The sequence below is a fragment of the Ochotona curzoniae genome, unplaced genomic scaffold (genome assembly GCF_017591425.1).
Source record: "Ochotona curzoniae isolate NIBS_2020 unplaced genomic scaffold, NIBS_Ocur_1.0 contig_517, whole genome shotgun sequence".
Classification (NCBI taxonomy): domain Eukaryota; kingdom Metazoa; phylum Chordata; class Mammalia; order Lagomorpha; family Ochotonidae; genus Ochotona; species Ochotona curzoniae.
In genome coordinates, this window is record NW_024466454.1 from 7,821,630 (window position 1) to 7,843,947 (window position 22,318).

General features: G+C 52.6%; 1 protein-coding gene across 2 annotated transcripts in view; it reads left to right on the forward strand.

Moving 5' to 3' along the window:
• LMO1 (LIM domain only 1) overlaps positions 1 to 21,974 on the forward strand; it is a 31,375-nt gene extending 9,401 nt beyond the window's left edge. The window contains exons 1-4 of one of the 2 annotated variants that reach the window (XM_040988978.1): positions 16,922 to 16,931; positions 17,253 to 17,466; positions 20,113 to 20,238; positions 21,631 to 21,974. In XM_040988978.1, the coding sequence (XP_040844912.1) occupies positions 17,261 to 17,466; positions 20,113 to 20,238; positions 21,631 to 21,736 (438 nt within the window). In that variant the 5' untranslated portion in view covers positions 16,922 to 16,931; positions 17,253 to 17,260 and the 3' untranslated portion in view covers positions 21,737 to 21,974. Of the gene's footprint in view, positions 1 to 16,921; positions 16,932 to 17,252; positions 17,467 to 20,112; positions 20,239 to 21,630 lie in introns of those variants that run through there. The other variant, XM_040988977.1, reaches the window with a different exon arrangement.
• The last annotated feature ends 344 nt before the right edge of the window (positions 21,975 to 22,318 follow it).

Consider the following 22,318-nt stretch of genomic DNA (forward strand, 5'->3'; position numbering starts at 1 on the left):
GCGCATTATAACCCCGTCACAGATGCGACATGCCGTCCTTGTGACTGTGGTGGCCCAGCCCACACCTGAGGCAGCGGGGCAGACCCTGCAAGGGCATGGATGCCAGGAGGCAATGAGAGGCCAGCCCATGTGCCCCACAGGTTGTCTGTTGACTCCATCCCCAGAGAGGCTTGCGGTCTCTGCCTCCAGGGTCTTCCCGCACCAGGGAAGGCCACAGATGTCGGTGTCTTTCCTTCAGTTCCACAACAACTGTAGAAGCCTGGAGCAGAAAACCTGGCTTCCTTTTGCAAAGGAGAAGGTTGTGCTCAAAGAAGGAAAGGCACTCGACAGGGGGTACCTTAACAGGTTGGTATCCAGCATGATCCTGAGGAGATGCTGGTAAAGGAGGTGCCCTCCTGGGCATAGTGATGAGTAGTTGGTATTGATTATACACACCCATGCACATTCTCTCCTCTCCCCTCCAGTGTATAGGAGCTGCAGGCTGCTGGTAACCTTTTCCCACAGACAGTAGGATTTTCAAGACCTCTGGAAGCCTTCAAGACAGCTTTCCAGGAGGGTCCACTGCCCAAAGTCTCCCTTCTCCCTTGGCAGTGACTGTACACTTAGAGGAGGGCAGGCTTCTTTTATATTGGAGATTTTTTATTTGGAAGGCAGAATGACAGGGAAGGAGGGGGAAAAAGAGAGAGAGCGCGAGCTCGCTCTTTCATCTGCTGGTTCACTGTCCAAATGGCTACAATAGCTAGGGTTGGGCTAGGCTGAAGCCGGGAGCCTAGAGCAGCTCCATTCAGGTCTCCCACATGGGTGGCAGGTGTCCAAACACTGTGACCATCTTCTGCTGCCTTCCCAGACACTTTAGCAGGTAATTAATGAGAAGTAAAACAGCTGGGACTCCCAACAGGCGCTCATATAGGATGTTGGCCTCATCGGTAGTGGCTTCACTTGCTGTGCCACAATGCCCCAGAGGTTTGCTCCTGGACTCAGCATCCCACTGCAGCTGCACCGAGGGCTTATGTTTGAGCTGCCATTTGGTAGGCCAGGTGGTGCCGGCATTTTTGAAGTGGCCTTGGCAGAGGCGGCAACAGGAGGAGGCACACCCCTGCAGGCTGTAACACTCCTACCAGCAGGCCCAGAGCTCAGGGCTGGGAGCCAGAACTGCTACTTCACAGCCTGGCTCTGCCACCGCCTCAGTGTGTCCCAAGGCAGGTCCCTTCTCCTCCCAGAGTCTTACTGTCCCGCTTTCTGTGCTCAGGATGGCTATCTGCTTGATACCTCCGGTGTTGCTAACAGAGGGAGACTGTCGGGAGGGTGTTGCAGGAACTGGGTTTGCAAAAACAATCTCCTCTTTGCTTGATCTCCTGGGGTCAGGAGACGGAATCCCAAGGTGGCCGCATTTGTGCCCCATTCCCACTTGGTCTTGCCGCATCTGAATCCTGGTGGAAATCATTGTTCCCTGCTCTTCCCAAGCTGAGTCTGTGCGAACAAGCAGCATAGGACCCCAGGAACAAACCCAAAAGCGGGAGCCCCATGAATGAAAGCCAAAGATCATAGCCTTGGGTTGGTGCCGCTCATGCAGGTATGTTGCAATGCTTTCTAAGAAAGTGATTCTGGGGCCCAGCAGAGGATGAATCCAGCCTGGCCTTGAATCTCAGGGTTACACTCATCCCTTTGCCTGAGAGAGACCATTCCCCATCTGTGAGGCCTGTTTTTGGCAGGCACCAGGGCTCCAACGCACAGTGGCAGTGGGCAGGGCTCCCTGGGGGCACCTGATGCCAACCTGGTACCTGGGACTGAGCCAAGCAAATGCACAGGGTGATGTTTTCACTCGCCCTTCTGCCCCCAGGATGTTTTCCCACTTTTCTTTGATCCTTAGAATGCTTTATCAGATCAGCCCAGAATGGTACCTTCCTAACCCCATGGAAATAATATCTCAGTATTATTGAGAATGCAAAAGAAAAAAAAAGTTCCAGGAACAAAATTAAAATTGGTTGAAGTAATTAACACGAAGTAAAACTGGCAACAGCTAACACTGCACCTGGTAAAATATGTTATTGACTAAAAATTGACAGAAGAATCAATCTTCCTGACAAATTTTACATCTGCAGAAGTTGGCTCTAGAAACGTTTTCTGATAAAAATAATTACCACAAAAGAAATCTCCCTGGTGGCAAAAGTTCTAAGGCATAAGGTTTGGCGTTGCCCAAAACTGATCACAAAACACAATCATTTAAAAATTCAGAAATGGGGCCAGCGTTGAGGCAAAGCCACTGCCTGTGATACGGCATCCCGTATCAGCATCAGTTCGTGTCTGGTGGCTCCACTTCCTATCCAGTTCCCTGCTAGTGGCCTGGGAAAAGCAGTGGAAAATGGCAACCAGATGAAGCTCCTGGCTCCTGGCTCCTGGCTTTGGTCTGGTTCAGTCCTGGCCATTGCAACCATCTGAGAAGTAAACCAGTGGACGAAAGATCTCTTTCTCTCTCTCTAACTTTCCCTCTTTCCCTCTCCTCTCTCTCTCTTTCCCTCTTCTTTTTCCCTCTCCTTCAAAATAAATATGTACACATAAAAATTATTGATGCCAATTAAAATAATCCCAATAAAATAAAATGGGGTCAGGGGAGAGATTGTTTAACTCTATTGAATAGAAAATTGATCAAGGAATTAGATCAACTTTATGAATCTCAGTAAGAACCATTTTCCTCATAAAAAATCATTGGTACTGGTATAATTCCTGACAAAATATAGATGCTAGGCACTATCCCCTAATGATAGCTGGTTAGTAAATAAAAGTTAGAGAAAGGAATGAGCTAACAGTAAAAGGAATTGTACATGCTCAGGGTCCCTGGAGAGGGACCATCCTACCATGGGCATACCCAGTTTGTGGCTAGAACCTAGTCCTTGAAGGATGCTGAATATGGAGGTGGGTACGAAGGATTCATAGAAGAGGGGTAGATCCAGTTGAGTCTGAGTTTTCTGGGGAGTAGGGCTAAGAGAACAGGTGGAGTTAGCTTTCTGACTAGGAAGAAGAAGCAGGGGTGGAGGCAAAGCAGTGCCCTTGAATTCTGTGGGTGGGTGACAGGGCCTGTGAATATGTCTGTTGTGCCATCTGAGCCCCTCCTCCTGGCAGCTGCCACAGGCTGTTGGCTCCTTCCTCCTAGGATCCCTTTTATGAACTGATTGGTGCTGTTCTCAATGGAATATTTATTTGGTTATTGCATATGTTTTGTTATATAACAACATTGTGGTGCTGGAATTTGCATACCAAATTTTAACCTCTGTAATAGGTACGTTGAGTGGTTTTTAGAATACTCAGAGTTGTGCAATCACCACCAGTATATAATTCAAGAACATTATAATGAGCCTCTCCCTCCCAATACCACCAAAAGAACCTCCATATCCCCTGAGAGTCACTCTTCCATCCTCCCTCCCTGGCAACCACTCATTGACTTCCTGTTTCTATGTACTCGTCCATTCGAGACCGTTTGCGAACATGGGGCCATGTAACATCTGGTCTTGATGTCTTGCTTCTTGATTGGCATTGTGTTTTCAAGATTCATCCATGTAACCATGTCTTACTTCATTCCTTTTCATAACCAAATAATAATCTATCAAACGTATGGGCAGTATATTATTTCAGCATTTGCCAGGCAGTGCACATCATTCGAGTTGTGTGTACTTTTTGCTCATTGTATATAATGCTATTGAGTGTTCCAATGCAGAGTGTCTTTGTATAGATCTACCTATGTTTTCTCTTGGGTATAGACTTGGCAGAAGAATTGCTGGCTTGTATAAAAACTGAGTTTGTGGCTATTAGTTTGAAAGTTCAAGTAAACTGTGTGTGAGTGTTTAGAGGGCAGATCACCTTTGGCTGGCTGAGCTTCCAGGAGGGAGGTTGGTTGCCTGCAACCTGGTCTCTGCTGGGCTCCTGGAGTTCATTGGAACCTTAGGTAGGTCCTTTCCCCTGCCAGCTTCAGTTTTCTGACCTATGAAATGAGATTAGTACCGATTTCTGCTTGTCTCAAGGGCTCTTGAAAGTAATTGCTACTTGCCAAAGCCTGTCAAGGATCGCAGAGTCCTTCTGCTTGCTTTAGCTCCTCTGTTCCTTGGCTCTGCAAGTTGGGTGTCGTTGCTCCGGATTTACTCGAGGAAGCTGAAGCTCAGGTGACAGAGATTCCATTATGGGCCAATGGCAGAACCTGAACTGAAACCTAGACGCATCCCTGGCCAGAAGTACTGCCATGTTCAGTGCCTCTCCTGCCACCGCAGGATCCAGACGTGGGCTCTGAGGCAGAGCAAGCAACTGGTAGAGAAGCAGCAGTGAGGGTTGATGCTAAAGTCCAGTCCTCATCTGGAATGACTCTGGGTAAGTTGCTGCATCCTTCTGCAGCTCCATTTCAACATCCACAAAATGAAGACAGTCATTGGAACTCATGGCACTGGGACAGGGCTTGGGAATGGGTTGCGTGTGGAGTGCCAGGCTCACAGGAGTTGAGAGGAATATGATTACAGAGCACAGGAGGAAGGTTGAAGAGCATGCCTGGTGTGGTGGGACCAAGAGGAAGAAGTGGTCGGCTTCTGGGCTGGGTAGAGCTGGAAGGAGGAGCTCCCCATTGGCTCCTGGATACAGAGCAGCAAGCAGGAAGGCCTTTGGTAGTCTCAAGTGTTTTCTCACTGGGGTCTGGAAGATACCAGGAGGCGTTTGCAGGAGCCTCAAGTGACCCCCGGTCTCAAGAGTTTTTGAGTAGACATACCCTGCATACACCCTGACCCTGAGCCACAGCCCTGGCTGCAGATGCCTGAGAAGAGGGGCTTGTGTGATGCCTCAGTTATCCCGAGTGGTAATAAAACACTTTAAATTTATTGTGACATTTGGATTTAATTAAAAAGTACACACTTAGGGAAGTAGAACATAATGGGGAGAGAGGCAGGGTGGCTTTTCCCCTCCTTTCTTCCCCAAACTAATTAGCGTTGTATTTTAAATTGTTTATGTGCCGCTAATCATCGTCATAAATCATTTATACTGAAAAAGACACACTCGGCTGTGCCCGCCGCGCGGGTTCTGCTCGCCGGGCTCTATCGCGAACAAATTGATCTGGAAGTGAATTTATTAACCACTGGGGAAGAAATCATTAGTGCTTTCTCTAAACATTCCCCAGGTACGCTTTATTGCCGCAGTTTATGCTGTAACTAAAAGGAGCATTACCCAGGCCTGGGTTGTAATTTCCTCACCAAGGCAGCAGCCCACTCCCAAGCTCCGGTGGGAGAGGAGGGGGCGTTGCCCCCTCCTCTCCCAGGTGCAGCCTGGTGACCTCAGCCACCTCTCTCGGGGCTTCTCATTCCGGAAGAGTTCCCCAGGAAGCCTTGCAGATCTGTGGCCTTGTCATCTGGCCTATTGTCCCGGACCTGCCGGCTGGCGTGTTTATTTTTCATGAGTGCGCTCGGAACTTGGGTGGTGGCTGGGGGGCTTGAGGGAGCTTGGAAGGATCAGAGAGGTTTGTTGTAGATCAGCTTCTTCTGCCACCACCCCCAGAGAAGGGGAAGGTGCCAACTATGGATTAGTTATAAACTGGGGGCAAGGGGAGGGAGCTGCCGTGGCTAAATGGGGAGCCATGGCAGGAGTTGGGCAAGGCTGGAGCTCCCGGGGGATATCCTGTGTCTAGTTCTGGGGTTGGCTCTGAGCACTCTGTCCTGCCCAGGCTCCCCATACTTCCTATTGCAGGGCCCTTAGTGCTGCCTCGCCTTCCAGACCTGGCCTGGACAGATGACAGGATCAGCTCCCGGGCTGTAGACCCGGGGCCTTGGATGATGCATCCACCTGCCCTGGCAGCACCTGCGGGTGCCTCTGTTTCTCATCTCCCAGGGCTGCACCTCAGGATGCTCACTGTAGGCTCTCTTCCCACCAGGCTTCCAGAAGGGAGATTGACTTCTCAACAAGGATCTTCTGTAGGATACCAATTCCTGTCTGTGCTCCAGGGTGTCAGGAGCTCTGGGGGCTCCTACTCTCCCACCCACACCCACGTCCACTCCCTCACCCTCCCAGCACCCTCCCCAGCCCTTGTCTGGGACCAGCCCAGCAGCCAGCAGCAGATGGACCGAGGTTACTCCTCCACAGTGGAGGAGGCAGACCCCAGCAGCTGGCTGGGCTGAGCCTGCCTGGAGGGGCCCCTCTCCGCGCCTGGAGAACACATTTAAAAGTTGGAATTCAAAATTGATTTTGAAGGGCCCTAATCTCCGATCCCCTGGTGCTTGCGCTGTGTCTGCAGCTCCTGCCAGACTCTCGTTTTCTGGTTCAGCGCATTGGTGCTCACGTCCCTGATGCTGTGAAATTGAGACTCAGCTGAGAGTCTGTGTCCTGCTTCTCTTGTGCCGAGATTGCAGGCCCCTCGGGAGCCCTGTTTCATTAGGGCGGGTGAGGCCGATTGTGTAGGTGTCCAGGGAACAGTAAGCCACTGTCTGGGGAGCAGAGCTTCCGGAGGCTTCCCCTCTGCGTCGCCCTCCACCCACCAACATGCAGCTCCCAACAGCGCTCTATCGAGGATCCTGGCAGCCCAGGATGACATGGGGCTGGTGAAGGCTGCTGGGCCTGGGATCTTATGAGCCTACTGTGGTGGCCATTTCCTCCCACTGGCCCCTAGAGACTCAGAGCAGGCTGGGAGGGAAGCGCAAGTGAATTTGTGGAAAAGGAGGACCCTCTATTGGGGTGATTAGGGAAGATGGGCTGGTGTCAGAGTGGGGCAGTGCCCAGGCCTGTGCTAAAGAGAGTAAGAGTCAGCTGCTGGCATTACCCACCACGGTGCCTGCCACTCCCTGAGAGCTGGGAGGCAGGATTTGTGGATAGATGAAGGTGTGGAGGGGAGACCTTGTCCCTGCTGGGTCTGCAGGGGCTGGAGGACAGGATTCTGTTTGTCCTTCTCTATGGAATAAAGGTTTTGTGTTAGCGGAGTCAGCTGCAGATCATGGCAGCAGGACCCGGGGACTACAGCAGGTGCATCTGCTTTTCTTGTTCCTGCAGGTACCTGGCAGGGGGTGTGTCACAAGGATGAGACAAGCTTGATGAAGGCCCCCATCACAGGGAGCCTGCCTGGCCTGAGGAAGTGATGCATGCATAGACTCCACTCAGTCTGTTAATTGGACTGGTGCTGCTGTGGGCCTCTACACTGAGACACAGCAGTATACAAGATGGGGCCTGGAGAACAAGCTGCCATAATGCTGCTGGGCTTTACTTATCTATTTTTGAAAGATTTACTTATTTTTACTTGAAAGGGAGGGTTACAGAGAGCAAGAGAGACAGAGATCTTCCACCCACTGGTTCACTCCCCAAATGGCTGCAACGGGGATAGCTGAGCTGAGGCTGGAAACCTCCTCTAGGATTCTTGCACAGGTACAGGGTCCCAAGGACTGGAACCATCCTGTACTGCTTTCCCAGTTTAAGCAGGAAACTAGATTAGAAATGGAGCACCCAGGACAAGAACTGGCACCAATATGGGAGTTGCCTATATGGGATACCAGTGCCACAGGTGGAAATGGGAAATGTAACCAACTACATCCTGGCACTGAGGCCAAGAACTTCTGTTCTTATGAGAAAAACCCATCACTTTTCTTCAGTTAACTCACAGAACAGTGAAATGATTACAAATTATGATGAAAAACTCAGAAGGTAATGACTTGAATGGGAAGGAAGTCACGTCAGCTGGGAAATAAAGAAGAAAAGAAAGCGTTCCCTGAGCCTGGCATCATGGCACAGAGGGTTGAGATGATTGTCGGGATACTCACATGCCATTTAGAAGCGCTGGTTTGGGTCTTGGCTGCTCCATTTCCCATCCAGCTCCATGCTAGTGCACCTGGGGAAGCAGAGAAGGATGGCCCAAGTGGTTGGGCTCTTGCCACCTACTTAAGAGACTCAGATGGGAGTTCCAACCTTGTCCAGGCTGGGACTGTAGTAGCTGTCTGGGAAGAAAATTGGTGGAAAACCAATCTTTCTCCTCTGAGGGAATGCCATTTCAGCTGAATCACGTGGATGGGAAGCAGTCAACTGTGTGAAGAGGCAGGGAAGGCCCTGAGACAGGAAGGAGGTCCGGAGTGTGGCTGGAGCACAGCGTGTATATGGAGGCATGCAGGAGAACAAGATCTCATGAGTTTATTACAGATGAGATGTGTTGTGTGGACATGAATCTCAGCCCACTGGAAATTGTGGAAGGACTGTACCCTGAGCAACAACAGACCTTAGTTTGTTGTGAGAGATTTTTCCAGCTGCTATATAAGGAATGGCTTGGGGGTATTTGGCACCAGAAGATTGGTGGGGGCTGTGCTGATAGTGGGATCAGAGATGTGGGGGACAGTGTTATGGGATAACCAGTAAAGCTGCTGCCTGTATCACTGGCAGCCTATATGGTTCCAACTGCTCCACTTGCAGCCCACCTGCCTGCTGATGTGCCTAGGCAAAGCAGCAGAAGATGGCCTAAATGCTTGGTCACCTGACACCCACATGGGAGACCTGGAAGAAACTCTTAAGTACTGGCTTCATTAGGACCCAGCACTGGTCATTTGTGGCCATCTGATGGATGTTTCCTCTGGAACTGTGATTTTCAGAGGGAGGAAGAGAGGTGGTGGTGGCGGCTCTGGAAATGGAAGGAAGCAGGTGGGTCAGGAGTTGATGGGGAAACAGGGGTGCAGGTGAGAATGCTGGAAGTTTTGAGGTGACAGCTTCTGGCTGGAGGGTCTGGATTAGGTGAGTGCTGTGAGGGAAAGCCAGGGGCCAGGTGTGAGGGAGAACATGTGGAAGCCTACTTTGGATCTGTGCATTTGAGACATGTCTGGAACTCCTGGAAGAGAATGCCTGCCACAGCCTGGAGAGGGAGAAAAGTGCTGATGCAACTCTGCTGTTAGCTCACTCCACCTGAAAACCTCCGCGAGCAGGTGCAGCTTCTGTTTTGGAGTTATCTCCTGAAGCAGCTGCAGGAAATGGCATGAGGCTGTGGGAACAGCTCCCATGGGCGCCAGCACCTCATGTCTTATTCTGGCCCTTCCTGCAAGCTCTTGGCAGGGTCCCTGCCACAGTCTCAGTGTGGATGTCCTCCCACGTCTCCTGTGGTGGATTTTGATCCCCGTGCTTCAGTCACAGGAGTGGTTCTCTTAGGAGTGGGATTGGTGCCCTCCTAAATGACACTCCCTCGTCTCCTTTGCCATGGGAGGACCTGTTGAGATGTACCAGGAAGTGGGCCCTCATCAGGGGCTTTGACCTTGAACTTCCCAGCCTCTAGAATTAAGAGAAACAAACCTCTGTGGTTTGTTAACCTCCCAGGCTATGGTGTTGTTTACAGCAGCTCAAATGGACTGGGACCGTCCCCTAAGGCTGTTGGCACCACACTGGGCTGGGCATTCCTCTGAATCCTCAACCTCTTCATCTCTGAGTGCTGAAGGCCACTGTGCATTCAGACTTTCTGTGCAGGTAAATAGGAGATGCTGCAGCAGGTGCAAATGGGAGCTGTTCTCTCAGCTTCATGCCTCTATCAAAAGAGGCTGCAGAAGGGCTTCCTGCTTCCAACACCTGCACATCTGCTTGGGGCTGTGTCTTGCAGAGCCTGTGGGAGCTCATGGCTGCTCAAGTGTTTCCATCTCAGCCTTTGGCAGGGTCCAGATTAGGTCCCAGTGAACATTTGCTTTTATTTGCTTAGATAAAAGATGGTGCAATGCTGCCCCTGGAGCAGGAAGGGTGTGGGGGCATTTCCTGAACAGCAGTGGGAGCCTGCAGCCCAGCTGGGACAGGCATAGCTTTGCACAAGAACAAGGTACCTGATTGCTCAAATCTCAGGGTCATGGGTACGAGAGTTGGGAAGTGAGAAGCCCCCTGTTGCACAGTAGGTATGACTGGGGTAATATGGTTTTTCATCATCTGACTGAAGGTTGTGGCCATAGAAGCTAGGGATGTGGCTGGCTAACACCTTCCTGAACTCTCCCTCCTATGCTGGCTGAATGGACCAGAAGGGTCTTAGCACTTCAGAAAGGGCAAGCATTGCTGGATTTCCTAATGTTTTTAACTCCTCGAGCTGAGAACTTACTGAAGACTGGCCAGTTCCCTTATCCTGTGCTGCTGGTTGAGGCTGGCCCCGTTGTTAGAGCCCTGGGTCTGGAGGCCCCTGCTCTCCCCACAATGCCTCAGCTTCCTCCCAAGGCCATAGCCAGCTCACGGCTTCTTTGTCCCTCTCAAGGGACAGAACCCCTTGGTTCTGCTTCTATATGGCCCTGCTCTTTCCTAGTCTAATCCCCTCTTTGTATGTAGTTTCTGGTTCATTGGCCATTGTTGGCTGGACTCAAAACCCTTCTAAAGTCTTAAAGCAGCCACAGTTCTAGAAAGACCAACAGGTGGACAGACATGGTCTATGATCACACAGTGGCCCACAGGGCAGTCTTTCTCCTGGTCCTGGCCTACCCCAGTTCCATGCCTGTCCTGACCCAGCCTCATTCAGCATCCAGGCCACACAAGAGAACCATACATCCTCAGGCAGGCTGGGGGTGGGGGTGGGGAGGTCCTGGGGTGTGTGTGGGTGAGAACTTGAACTCTGCCATCTGACAGGCCAAAATTTTCATCCTACCTTGTAACCTCGGATAGGGACCTGAACCTTCCTGGGCCTCTGTTCCTCACCTGTGCCTCTGAGTTAATATGTGGAGTTCCTGAGGATGGACAAGGCATGTGACACCTTGCACAGTGGCTGCTGAATAGGTGGCGGCTTAAAATACTTATTTGAAAGGAAGAGTGACAAAGAGAGCTCTTCTACCCACTAGTTCACTCTCCCAATGGATGCCACAGTTGTGCTAGGCTAAAGCTAGGAGCCAGAAATTCCATTAGGGCCCCCTACATGTATGGCAAGGGTCTAGGTACTTGAGCCATTGTCTGCTGCCTCGCCAGGCACATTAGCAGAGAACTGGATGAGAAGTGGAGCAGCGGGTGCTTGAACTGGCACTGTCCTATGGCATGCTTGCCTTCCAGGGTGCACATTAGCAGGAAGCTAGAGTCTGGAGCAGAGCTGAAACTCAAATGCAGAAAGCTAAATACACAAGTCCCACATGTTCAGTTCAATGACTTTCACGTGTTCCTTCCTTGTTTAAGCACTCAGATCAAGCTAGAGGACCTGCTTGGTATCTCCTCATCCTTCCGCATGCCTCCTCTCATCACCCCACTCCAAACACTGTTACCCTGACATCGGATCAGTTTTGCCTTTTTAGGAACTACATGTGAATAGAGAATTAGATGTGCCATTTTACATCTGAGTCCTCTCACTCAGTGTTATGCTGTATGTGTGTACTAATAATTTATTATTTTTCACAACTACATTCTGTTCCATTGTGGAAGTGACCAGAGCTTCCTATCCAGTGTGGATGGACATTGGCGTTGTGTCTCTTAAGACAAAATTCTGAACATTTATACATGTCAAATCTGGTGGACATGAGCTCTCATTGAAAGAAAAAAAAGGTGTATTTATGTATTTGAAAGACCAAGTGACAAAGAGGAAAAGTGGGGGTGGGAGATAGAAAGAGAGAGAGGAAGGGAGGGAGGGGAAGGGAGAGAGAGAGAGAGAGTGAGTTTGAGATTAAGAATCCATTCACTGGTTGAAGCCAAGAACCTGAGCCCCCTCTGAGTCTTTCACATAGAGAGCAGGGTCCCAAGCACTTGGATCATGTTTCACAGCTTTCCCAGGCACTTTAGCAGGGAACTGGATTGGAAATAGAGCAGTGGGTACTCAAACCAGAACTGTAATATGTGAGTGCTGTATATTGTGGTATAACGCACTGTAGAGCAGTGGCAACCTCATCAACTCTCTTGATACTGTTGGGCATATACTTTAGAATGAAACTGTTGAGTCTTAAGATATTTATATCAATTTTCTTGGCTAATTTAAGCTAAACATTGCTATAAGAACTTCAATCTATTATCTAATCCTTAGAATAATCCTTTCATGGAGGTTGGCCTCATTTAGCAGGTGAGCAAATTGAGGCAGAGCAGGGAAGCAAGAAGTGGAGCCAAAATGGGAGCTATACCATACCTCTGCTCTGAGCCTCCCCTGAGGGGATCAATAGAAGGTGCCAGACCATCCGTGGAGCTGACCCTGGCCCTGGAAGCCCTCATCTCCCTGCCTGGTGGGGAGCTAGAGGCCCCGGAGGCCCCGCTTCCCTTCCCCCACCTGACCCAGGAAGCCTTGCCCGCCAATGGGTGTGCAGGCAGGCGGTAATGAGCGTGATCTAGGTGACTGTAGCTGCGTGTCTCAACAGTTGTTCTCATTGGCTTTTGATTCCAAATGAGTAGGAAATGCTATTAGTTCAGGCCTGGCCTGGTGCGTGGCAAGGCCCTGGGATAGGAGTGCAGTGAGATGAGAAATTGTGGAGATAAAACTAGTGTGAAATGGAGGCCTGCTCACGAGGCTGGATGTGTCCGTGTGAAATGAAGTTACTTCTGAGAAAACGAGATTTAAAGAGATTCTGTGGAATTAGATTACACTTTCAAATTTCTGTATTCAAGAGGATGGATGCCTTGCCTGGGAGGAGCCGCCAGCCAAAGCCGCTCCAGGTGTGGGTGTGGGCCCAGCGACAAAGCACACCTTACAGGTGGCAGGGACTTGATACCAAATTCCACAGCGGTGGAGGTGGGTGTGAGGATGGTGGGGCTGAGTTTCTCCCGTTCCTTCCATGGCCAGCTCTCCCACTGGGTTTTGTTCAAAACAGAGCTTGATTTGGAGCTGTCACCAGTGTTTAAAATAATAGCCGTCGTGCACTGGTGACTGCTTGTTGGTGTGAGGATGTGTCTGCACGAGCCCCTGTACACATGCATCCATACTCACGCATGAGCTTCCTGGGATTCACAGACATGCATTTTCCTGCAACGTGCTGAGCACCGGCCATGTGCCAACTCTGTGCTGGGTACTGGAATAAAGCCCTTGTATGGGAGATATAAAATGGAGCCAGTCCCTGCTCCTTGTGTGCATACAAGGGTAAGTGTTTGTGTGTTGCTGTGCATGTCCAGCCACGTGGTCCACTTCTGCTTCCTTCCCATGAGTCTTCGCGTTTGTGTCACCTCCAACATGGGTCCCCTAATACTTTAGCTCCGACAGCAGGTTGCCAGGGCCTGTATGTCAGGGCTGTCTCATGCCTGCTGTGGGCAGCCTTTTGTGCCTCAGTTTCCCCCTTGATGAAATGGGAATGATAAGGGTCCCTAGCTGCTAGGGCAGTTATGAATGAAGTGCTTAGAAGCAAAGCGCTGGTAGGCATTCAGCCTGTTGTGCCAGGGAATGCCTGCCCTAGAGCAGGGAGGGAGGGGTCCTGGTGAGGAAGTCCTAGAACCACACTGGGTGGCCGTGCTATGCAGGTTCTGGGCAGGCCTGGGCTGAGTTTCTGCTGCCCAGGCCATAGGATTCCTGAGCACTGGTTTGGAAGGACGACTGAAGTGTGTTGAGGGCTTAAGAGAAGTACTGGGGCTCAGCTCGCAGCACTGTCTCCAGAGTAAAGTTACCAGGCTGTCCCCATGCACTGTCCCCCTCTGAGCTGCCATAGCCACCCTTCCCACTGGCCTGGCTGCTGGCCAGGCAGGACTGATCCCTTCTACACACATTTGCGTTGACCACACACTAGTCTTTCTGTGCACGCTTACACTGATCACACTTAACACTGTCCTTTGAGTAATGCTGGACTCGGGCCCGTGCCTGTGTGGCTGTAACCACGGTGGCATACTCCCATCAGTTGATTGCCGCCCCAGAATAAGTGCCCCTTACTATTCTGGGGACCTGAGATGGAGCTGTACCATGCTTTCCTGGAACTGAGTGGGTGGCACTAATCAGAGCTCACTTGTGACTGCCTGGCCGTTGTGTTGGTTCTAGCGTGTATGGCAGGTGTTCCCCTGGGTAACTCCACAAAGTGCTGTTTTACACCCACGTTTGCAAAAGATGGAAACCAAGGCACACAGCTGAAAATGGTAGGAGACTCAAATGGAGAGCTGGATTGTAAGCTAACTGGCCCACTCATCTTTAAAAACGCTAGAGGCTTGAAACCCAAGGAATGGCTTAAGAATTCTTTGAGACTCACGTCCAGTCAACCCCCTGAACTTCAGGGGGTCCATCCCGAGACACCCCCATCTTGAGAAGATGCCTGAAAAGACAGATAATAGGGGACTTTCATGAGTTCTGTTTTCCCTCCCTGTACCTACTTAAGAAAAAATTAAAAGCCCAACAACAATAACATAATGACATAATTGTAGTAATATACTATAATCAGATTATATGAATGTGGTCTCTCAAGAATCAAGATAAATGTGGCTATTGGGGGACTGAGGTTGATCTTGGATCATGGAAACTGTGGAAGGTGAAGCTTCTGGAAAGGGGGAGGGGCACTGTGGACTGAAACTGACACGTAAGGCAGGGCTTTGGCATTAAAGATGTCAATGTAATAGAGAATCTGAGATCCGTAGACCACACCAGCTCCATGAGGGTTTCTTGGCCTAATCAGGTGTGATCAGGGTCATGTGTAGGATGGCCCTCACTCTTAGTAAGGTATTTATATGCCAAGGTATGTAGGGATATGGGTTTCATGCCTAAAATCACTTCTCAAATGAATCAGGAAAATAAATTGCAGGTGCCTAAGTGAGTAGATGCTTAGGTGGGTGGTGAAGTAGCGAGGGAACAAGGGAGGTGGTGAGGCAGGCAGTTAAGGTTTAAAAGGATAGGAAACAGGAAAAGGAGACCTGGTGGAAGATTCCTATTGGGGGGATCTGGTGAAGTGCACATAGGAATTCTTTTTACTGTTCTTGCAACTCTTACGAAAACTTGAAAAGATTTCCTTTTTTAAAAAGATTATCTGTTTATTTGAAAGGCAGAGTTATGGAAAAAGGGAGAAAGAGGTGGGCCTGGGAGCCTGCAGGCTTGGTCATGTGAGAAAGTTCACATGTTGATTCACGGGGCAACATGGAGTGGGCGAGGGGAGTAGGAGCTGCTGAGGACTGAGGGGGGAAGGGGGAAGGCTAGCCTGATAAAGAGTGCTGGGGGGTTCTCTCTGAAGAGGAAGGAGGGTATGGCTACCAGTATGTGGGAGGGGCCTAGTGGCTTCCGGGAGCCCCTTCCCATCACCTGTCACCCACCCGACTGCCTGGCCTGTTTCCAGATGAAGGAACCAAGGCTAAGTGTCTGGCTGTCGCCGACGGATGAGTCAGATGGGGCTTCTCTCTGCAGCCCAGCTGCCTCCTTCCCCCCCACCTCCAAACCTACTCACCCACAGCCTGCTGCCATTCCCCCACACCAGGGAGAGGTAGGCATTGAGGTTTTGCTTCTTGCTGCCTAAGTGGCTCCTATGCCCATCCCATCATCCTGGAGATTGGGGTACCCCACGACCCAAGTGAACCGGTATACTTGGCTGGACCTGGCGTGAGCATCTGTGCATGTGCCTGGGCATTTGTGTAGGCACAGCCATCAGGCCTTGTAAAATATCAGTGTTTTCATGGGTGAGTGGTAATTACTGGGTAATGCTTTAAAACCTTTCCTGAAGGAGCACAAAGCTGTTTTTCTCTAAAGTCAGGAGTACATTAAAAGGATTACCATGTAGATTTGATTTTTAGATAACACTAAAATGGATCCCAAATGGACTTGGGCAAAGGGATGCTATCTCCTTAATGGAAAGTGCACGGCCCGAGGCTGGGCTCCCAGAGCCAGGCAGGGGTGGAGGTGGTAGGGAGGAGCCTGCAGGGGGCTGGCTGGGGAGGCAGGGCAGGGGTGAAGCGTGGGTCCTCTGGGGCATGCTTCCCTGTTTGGGGAGCAGCCCTTTCATCTTCCCAGGACCAGTCCAGCAAGGGTGGGCTGTGGTGCTCCGGCACCATTTTGGCTCCCGGTTCCTCCTCCCTGAAATGAGAGACAAGGGGCTGGTTCACTCTCCTCACCAGGCGCATCAGGGCCTAGAAGGGATCTGCTCTGAATCCCTGGCCGCAGGGTCCAGGCTTGGAGTCCAGTCCTAGCCCTCTCCACTGTCATGGTCTTGGTCAGGTTTTACTCAGGACCTCAACCCTCTGGCCAGAAAAAGCCACAGGGTCCCCAACTGTCCCCAACCTGGAGCCACTGGTGCTGGGCGCCTCACTGGGACATGGGATGTTGAGCAGCTGTGTGTGTCTGCAAGAGTACAGCAGAGCCTGGAGTTGAGTGCCTCAGGGGGAGGGGTGCCCAGTCATACAGATAACCCGTGTGTCCGAGGCACAGGCGAGGGAACCCAGGACCATGGATGGCTCTGCTCCTTGTGGCTTCCATGGAGTCCTACTTCAGAGAGGGCACTGGCAGGTACTGGAGTCCACAGTCCTGCAGCCAGGCTCTGCAGCTGGGCACTCTGGACCTTGAGCAGAGGTGGTGGCACCTGCAAACAGCAGTGGACTGAGGCCAACACACTTCTCTCTCTCCTCCCTCTCCAGTCCCACACTGGACCTTGGAGGCCAGCTGGAGAGCAGCACCCCTGAGAGCGAGAAGAATCTGGACTCGGGAGGAGCAAGGGTTGGCAAAATAGGGAAGGGATGGGGAAGACAAAGAGACTCTAAGGGTGGGTCTCTTGTCCCAGAGCCAGGAGAGGATGCCTTGTCAGCGTGGCCATGCCCAGAAGTGCCCAACTTGGAAGAGTAGGCCAGGGCTCACCCAGGTACAACCCAACATGCTGGGCATCCTGAGACCCTCCCAGGGCTCCACCTGGGCTGGGAGTAGCAGGTGGTTGAGTGGTCTGTCTGCAGAATGGGAGCATTTGATTAGAATGCTGCACTGCCAGGGAGAGTGTGGCCCAGCCACTTCCCCATGGGCACAGGAGCTCCACACTGCCTGCTTCTTCCTGGGAGGATCCCGGGTACTGCTCGCTTTCTTCTGGATACTTCTGCACTTCTTGATTGCACCAAAGGACTGGGCAAACACACGGGCTGTGTGGACAAAGACCAGAGTTGGCAAGCATCCCTAGGGAGTGGCAAGCAGACCCCTGTGCGTGGTGAGAATCTGTTCTTTGTCCTGCTGCTGAGGAGCCTGTTGGGTGGTGGCTGTTTGAGGAGCACCCCAGGCCTTTGGGGACCAGGTGTGCACTTAACAAGGGCAGGGATGAGGAGAGCGAGGGGGTGCAGATCAGAGAGGCCAGGCCTGGGGCAGAGCAGCCTCAGGGGAACTGTCCCAAAGCTGGTAGAACTGGCTGTGCCATGCCAGCCAGAGGGGAAAACAGAGGCTCCCAGGAGCCCCAAACCCCATTCCATCTGTCTGCATCCACCTACAGGTGTGCCGATGCTGTCTGTCCAGCCCAAGGGGAAGCAGAAGGGCTGTGCAGGCTGCAACCGCAAGATCAAGGACCGCTACCTGCTGAAGGCGCTGGACAAGTACTGGCATGAAGACTGCCTCAAGTGTGCCTGCTGCGACTGCCGCCTGGGAGAGGTGGGCTCCACACTCTACACCAAGGCCAACCTCATCCTGTGCCGGCGCGACTACCTGAGGTAGGCCCACAGCCCCGCCAGGCACCACGCTCCCAGCACTCCCCGACTCACTCACTCCTGGCCTGCTTCTCTGACACCTGGCAGAGGGGGCACATGGCTGTAACTCTTTACACTTGGCCCAGAACAGGTCCGAGACAAGCTTGGTGACTGCTGTGTGCCTCAGCCAAGCTCCCCAAAGGCTCCAGCCTCCACCAGGTGCTTCGTACCCCCCTATTCCAGAGACCTGGGACGGGACACCTCATAGGGGCTCTAAGGGGCAGGTAAGGGAACCCTGGCTCCCCTGGAACTGTTCTTCCTATTGCTAGCCTCTCCCTTTCCAAGTGGTCTCTGGCACTCAGGGTCCCACTTGCCTGGGGAGCCATGCCCTAGAAGGAGGATGGCTGACATGGAGATCGAAGGCCTAGGTTCGGATCACCCCTGAGCTAGTGGCTTGTCACCTGCTCCTTGCCTCAGTTTCTTCTTTGTGCAGTGGCGGGAAGAAGCATTCCTCTGAGTTCTGGCCTCCCCTCCCCCACATCCCCAAACCTCATCCCCCTGGGGGCTGCCTCCCTCAGTTAACTCTGCCCAAGGCCATTCATGACATCAGCAAGGCTGGAAGGAGGCCACAAAGCAGAGGTCTTGGCTGAGGCCCAGCACCTGCATTTGGCTCTGGGCAGGCTGCTGGATGGTGGCCGGGCCTGGTGGGGAAGGCTGGCCCGTGGCGTTAATTAATGGGTCAGGGCCAGGGCTGCTGAGCTGCTCTGCTCAGGCCTGGGCCTGTCTGGGTGCAGAGTCACCAGTGGGGACTCTCTGCTTCCCTGACGGGCTGAGATTGACCTGCTGCACCTGCTCTTCTCTGGGTCTTTGCAGGGTCTTTCTTTTCTTTTCTTTTTAAAAAGGTGATACACTATGGCCTCATGCTCCTAACTGGGGCTTGAAAGGAGGCAGAAGCCCCAAGAAGGGGTTCAGGAAAGATGCTTCTGAGATTCAGCCCTTGAAGGAGGGACTGAAGGGCCCTCCAAGCCTGGAGGCTCGAGCCATCTCCTGGGGGCTGCACCCACCAGCCATCTGCTGGATCCACAGGGAGGGAGGGAAGAGGGGATGGCTTGGCAGGAGAGCTGGAGGGTCCTGCCGACTACCAGGGGCTGAAGGTATTTTCCTCTCCCCCCACCCTGCAGAGGCGAGGAGTGACTTTTTGGGGCCAGGGCATCTGTCCTGCCCACTGGGCGGCAGCCGCTCGTCAGGCTGCCTTTGGCAGGCAGATGCTGTGGCCCAGCCTTTGTCTGCCTTTATCTGAGCCACCAGGCAGCTCAGGCTGATGAATAATAGAGCCAAGCTTGTCTGCAGGCGTCTGGAGCTTGAGCTGGACAAATCGGGGATTATAGGGTGCTCCCCCCCCCCGCCCCGCCCCGCCCCGCTCAGCCTCCTCTTGGTCCCCGGGTCTCACTTGGCACTTGTTCTGCTGCTGTGCAGAAAGGAAATGGCGAGAAGCCTGCCTGGCTCAGACCGTTGGAGCGTCCAGCCAAGGCCTGGCACGTGTGGGCAGGGAGAGCTTTGTAGCACATAGCTCAGAGAACGGACACCTGTCCCAACTTGGGCCAGGTGCCCTGGGAAATTCTGTTGGGTATCACTGCTGTTGGGAAAGCACCCTTTTTCAATGGGGTCATCTTAGCCAGTGTCCCCATTTTTCAGAAGGATAAACTGAGGTTCTGAAAAAAGGGAATGGGGGCTTAGGCAAAAGACTCAGTTTGTAGCAGGAAAAGCACCATAGACTTGAGAACAAACACTAGGTGGAGGAGTCCAAACTACTTTTTTTCTTTTTCAGCAAGCTTTATTTGTTTGTATTTAAAGACAGAATTTCAGAGAAAGAGAGAAAAGTCCTCCATCCACTGATTCACTCCTGAAATGGCTGCAACAGTTGGAGCTGAGCTGATCTGAAGCCGGGAGCTTCCTTAGGGTCTCCCACAGGGGTGCAGGAACCCAGGGACTTGAGTCATCATCCTCTGTTGCTTTCCCAGGCCACAACCGGGGAGCTGGATAGGAAGTGGAGCAGCTGGGACATGAGCCAGCCCATATGGGATGCTGGCACTGCTGATGGAGATTTAATTCACTATGCCTCAGCACCAGCCCCATGTGCTGCATTTTTTTTTTAAATTTCTGGAATGGGGAGTAACAGCAGTCCCACCTCACGGGCTTGTCATCAAGATTCAATGAGTTAATCTTTGGGACGGTCCTGGGACGGGGCCTGACCCCCACTGAGCAGCACCTAGGAGTTGTGTAACAGGATCTCTGAGTTTCACAGCATCCCAGCAATGAAGGGCGATTCTGGTTTTGGCTTTACTGTTAAGCCTCAGAGAGACCCCACGCTGGCGGGCGGCCTCTAGCAGTTAGCCTTGTCTGTGTGCCATCTGGAGCCGTTTCCTGGGACCTAGCAGCTTCTGGTGGCTTGGGGGTGCTTGAAGGACCCCCCCTGGGAGCCCGAGAGGGACCAACAGTGGCAGCTCACCCCCTACCCCTGGCCCACCCTTCCTCCTGGGCTCTCTGAAATGTGATGTCTGGCAGATTCCAGCTGCTGTGTGTGCGGGTTCTCACGCCTTTGCCCAGCCCCACGTGCTAAGCCCACCCTCCCTGCCGGCCACTGAGTCCCCTGTGCCCCTCCCTTGGCAGGCTCTTTGGCACCACAGGGAACTGCGCTGCCTGCAGCAAGCTGATCCCAGCCTTTGAGATGGTGATGCGAGCCCGGGACAATGTGTATCACCTGGACTGCTTCGCCTGTCAGCTCTGCAACCAGAGGTGAGTGCTGGCCTGGTGGCACGCCCCAGCTCTGCGCAGCCCAGCCTGAGGGCTCACCGGGCCGGGTCAGGAGTCCTGGGGAATCGTGCTCATGAATGAGGCTTCTCTGTGAGCCTGCGTGTGCAGGTATGTTTTCTGCATGCCTGGTCCCTGTGGCAGACGTTCATGTGAATATAATGTGTTAGCTCACTGTGCATGCATGGTGTGAGTGTCTGGGTGCATGTACCACTGTGTACATGTGTGTGATGGTATGTAAGTGCTTTAATGTTTTTACATGTCTGTGCACAAGGAAAGAGCATGTGTGTGCATGGTACACATATGTACACATATGTGTACACATATGTACACATATGTACATATACACAAGTTGGAAGTGTGTGTGGATAAGAGCTATGTATCCTTGTGTCCTGTGTCTCGATGTGTCCCTTGTACGTGGGCATGACATGCATTCTGGTGAGAAGGGTTCACAGACTGGCATGGGGGAGTCCTTTTAGGGAATGCCATTCACTTTTGGCCCCACTTCTGTGATTGCTGGTTCTAGCACAGCCCCTTTGGTGGTCCCTGGGGCCTTGTGCAGTGCCCCAGCCCTAAGGTAGTCCCCAGGGATGTGTCAAACCAGGCTGGGAACCAGAAAGCGGGCCCTTTTCTGAGGAGTTCCCAAGTCAGGTAGGAACTCTTGCAAAAGTTTACTGTTCACAGAGGCACCTGCTGGGAATGCTCTGCCAGCTGGGGGCTCCGGCCAGACCCACTGTCAGGAGGGCTTGGTGAAATTACAGCACCACCTGGTGGCTGGACTGGGATCTGCGCACGCTGAGTCTGTGCCCTCAGTCTCTTAGACTCAAGACCTCAGCCACCCTGGGGACGCCTTTGGGGGAAAGGACTGGAATGCCTCCATACTTGAGGAAGACCGAGGCTAGGCCAGAGAGGAGGCCATAGAGTGGAGTTTTGTTTAGGAGGAACATTGGAGGGCACTGCAGATTCTGCTGGGAGGAAGAGTGCCATCTGGGGTGGTAAGAGAGGGGAAGGAAAAAAATCAACCATCTTGTCCTTCCCTCCTCTACCTGCCTCCATCTCTATCCATTCCTCTGCATTCCTCATCCCTTTCCAGAACTAGGGTGAATTATTCCTGCACCTCCCTGCCCTTCACCCCCTCCAGGACCTGACCCTGGGAGGCCCTGGCCCAGGCTTATCCCACTACCCTGGGCAGCAGACCCTGGCTGTGTAGTTGAGCAGGTTTGCTGTGGGCCCCTGGGCCATGCCCCCCTCTGGAGATCTCAGGCAGCAAACTCCACAGCATGACTCGCCTCCCACCTGGGTTGGATCCGGTCTGGAGCCCTCGCTGCCCACGGGGCCTCCTCCCATGGCTACTCTCTCTTGCTTGGATTTTTCCAGATTTTGCGTGGGAGACAAATTCTTCCTGAAGAACAACATGATCTTGTGTCAGATGGACTATGAGGAGGGACAGCTCAACGGCTCCTTCGAAGCCCAGGTTCAGTAACGCCCGGCGCCTGGCCTTGGGCCCACCAGCCCGCCCACCCACTCACCTGGCCGGCCGAATCAGAACTCCTCCTTGCCTTGGCCATGACATGAGTGTGGCCCTTGCTCTGCTGTCACCGCCGCCCGTCTGTGTGTGACCCCTCCTGGGGCCAGGCTGCGCCTGTACAGTCCGTCTTCTGTATATAAATGGGAACATTTATTTTATGAGAAATGTAATGCGATTTTATTACTGGCGTGGATTAAACTTATGAATGCTTCCGGGGAGGTAGCTCCACATTGTTGTGGTGACTGATGCTCAGCCCTGGGGGGAGGGAGGGGCTCCACTGGTGCTTTCTCTGGCAGGCAGAGGTCAACTTGGCTTTAGGGAAGGTGCTGGAAGGAGAGGGGGCAGAGGAGGTGAAAACTGGGGTGTCTGCCCAACACCCTTGACAAAGCACACAATCTGGCCCCATGCAGGCTCCCAAGAAAGGGCCAGGATGAAGCCCTCCTTGCCCTCATTTCTAACCCCTTGCCTTGTGGAAGGATCCCGGATCCCACCTCCTGAGCCCCCTCCCATGGGAGCACCATCCTGAAGCCTGCGTCC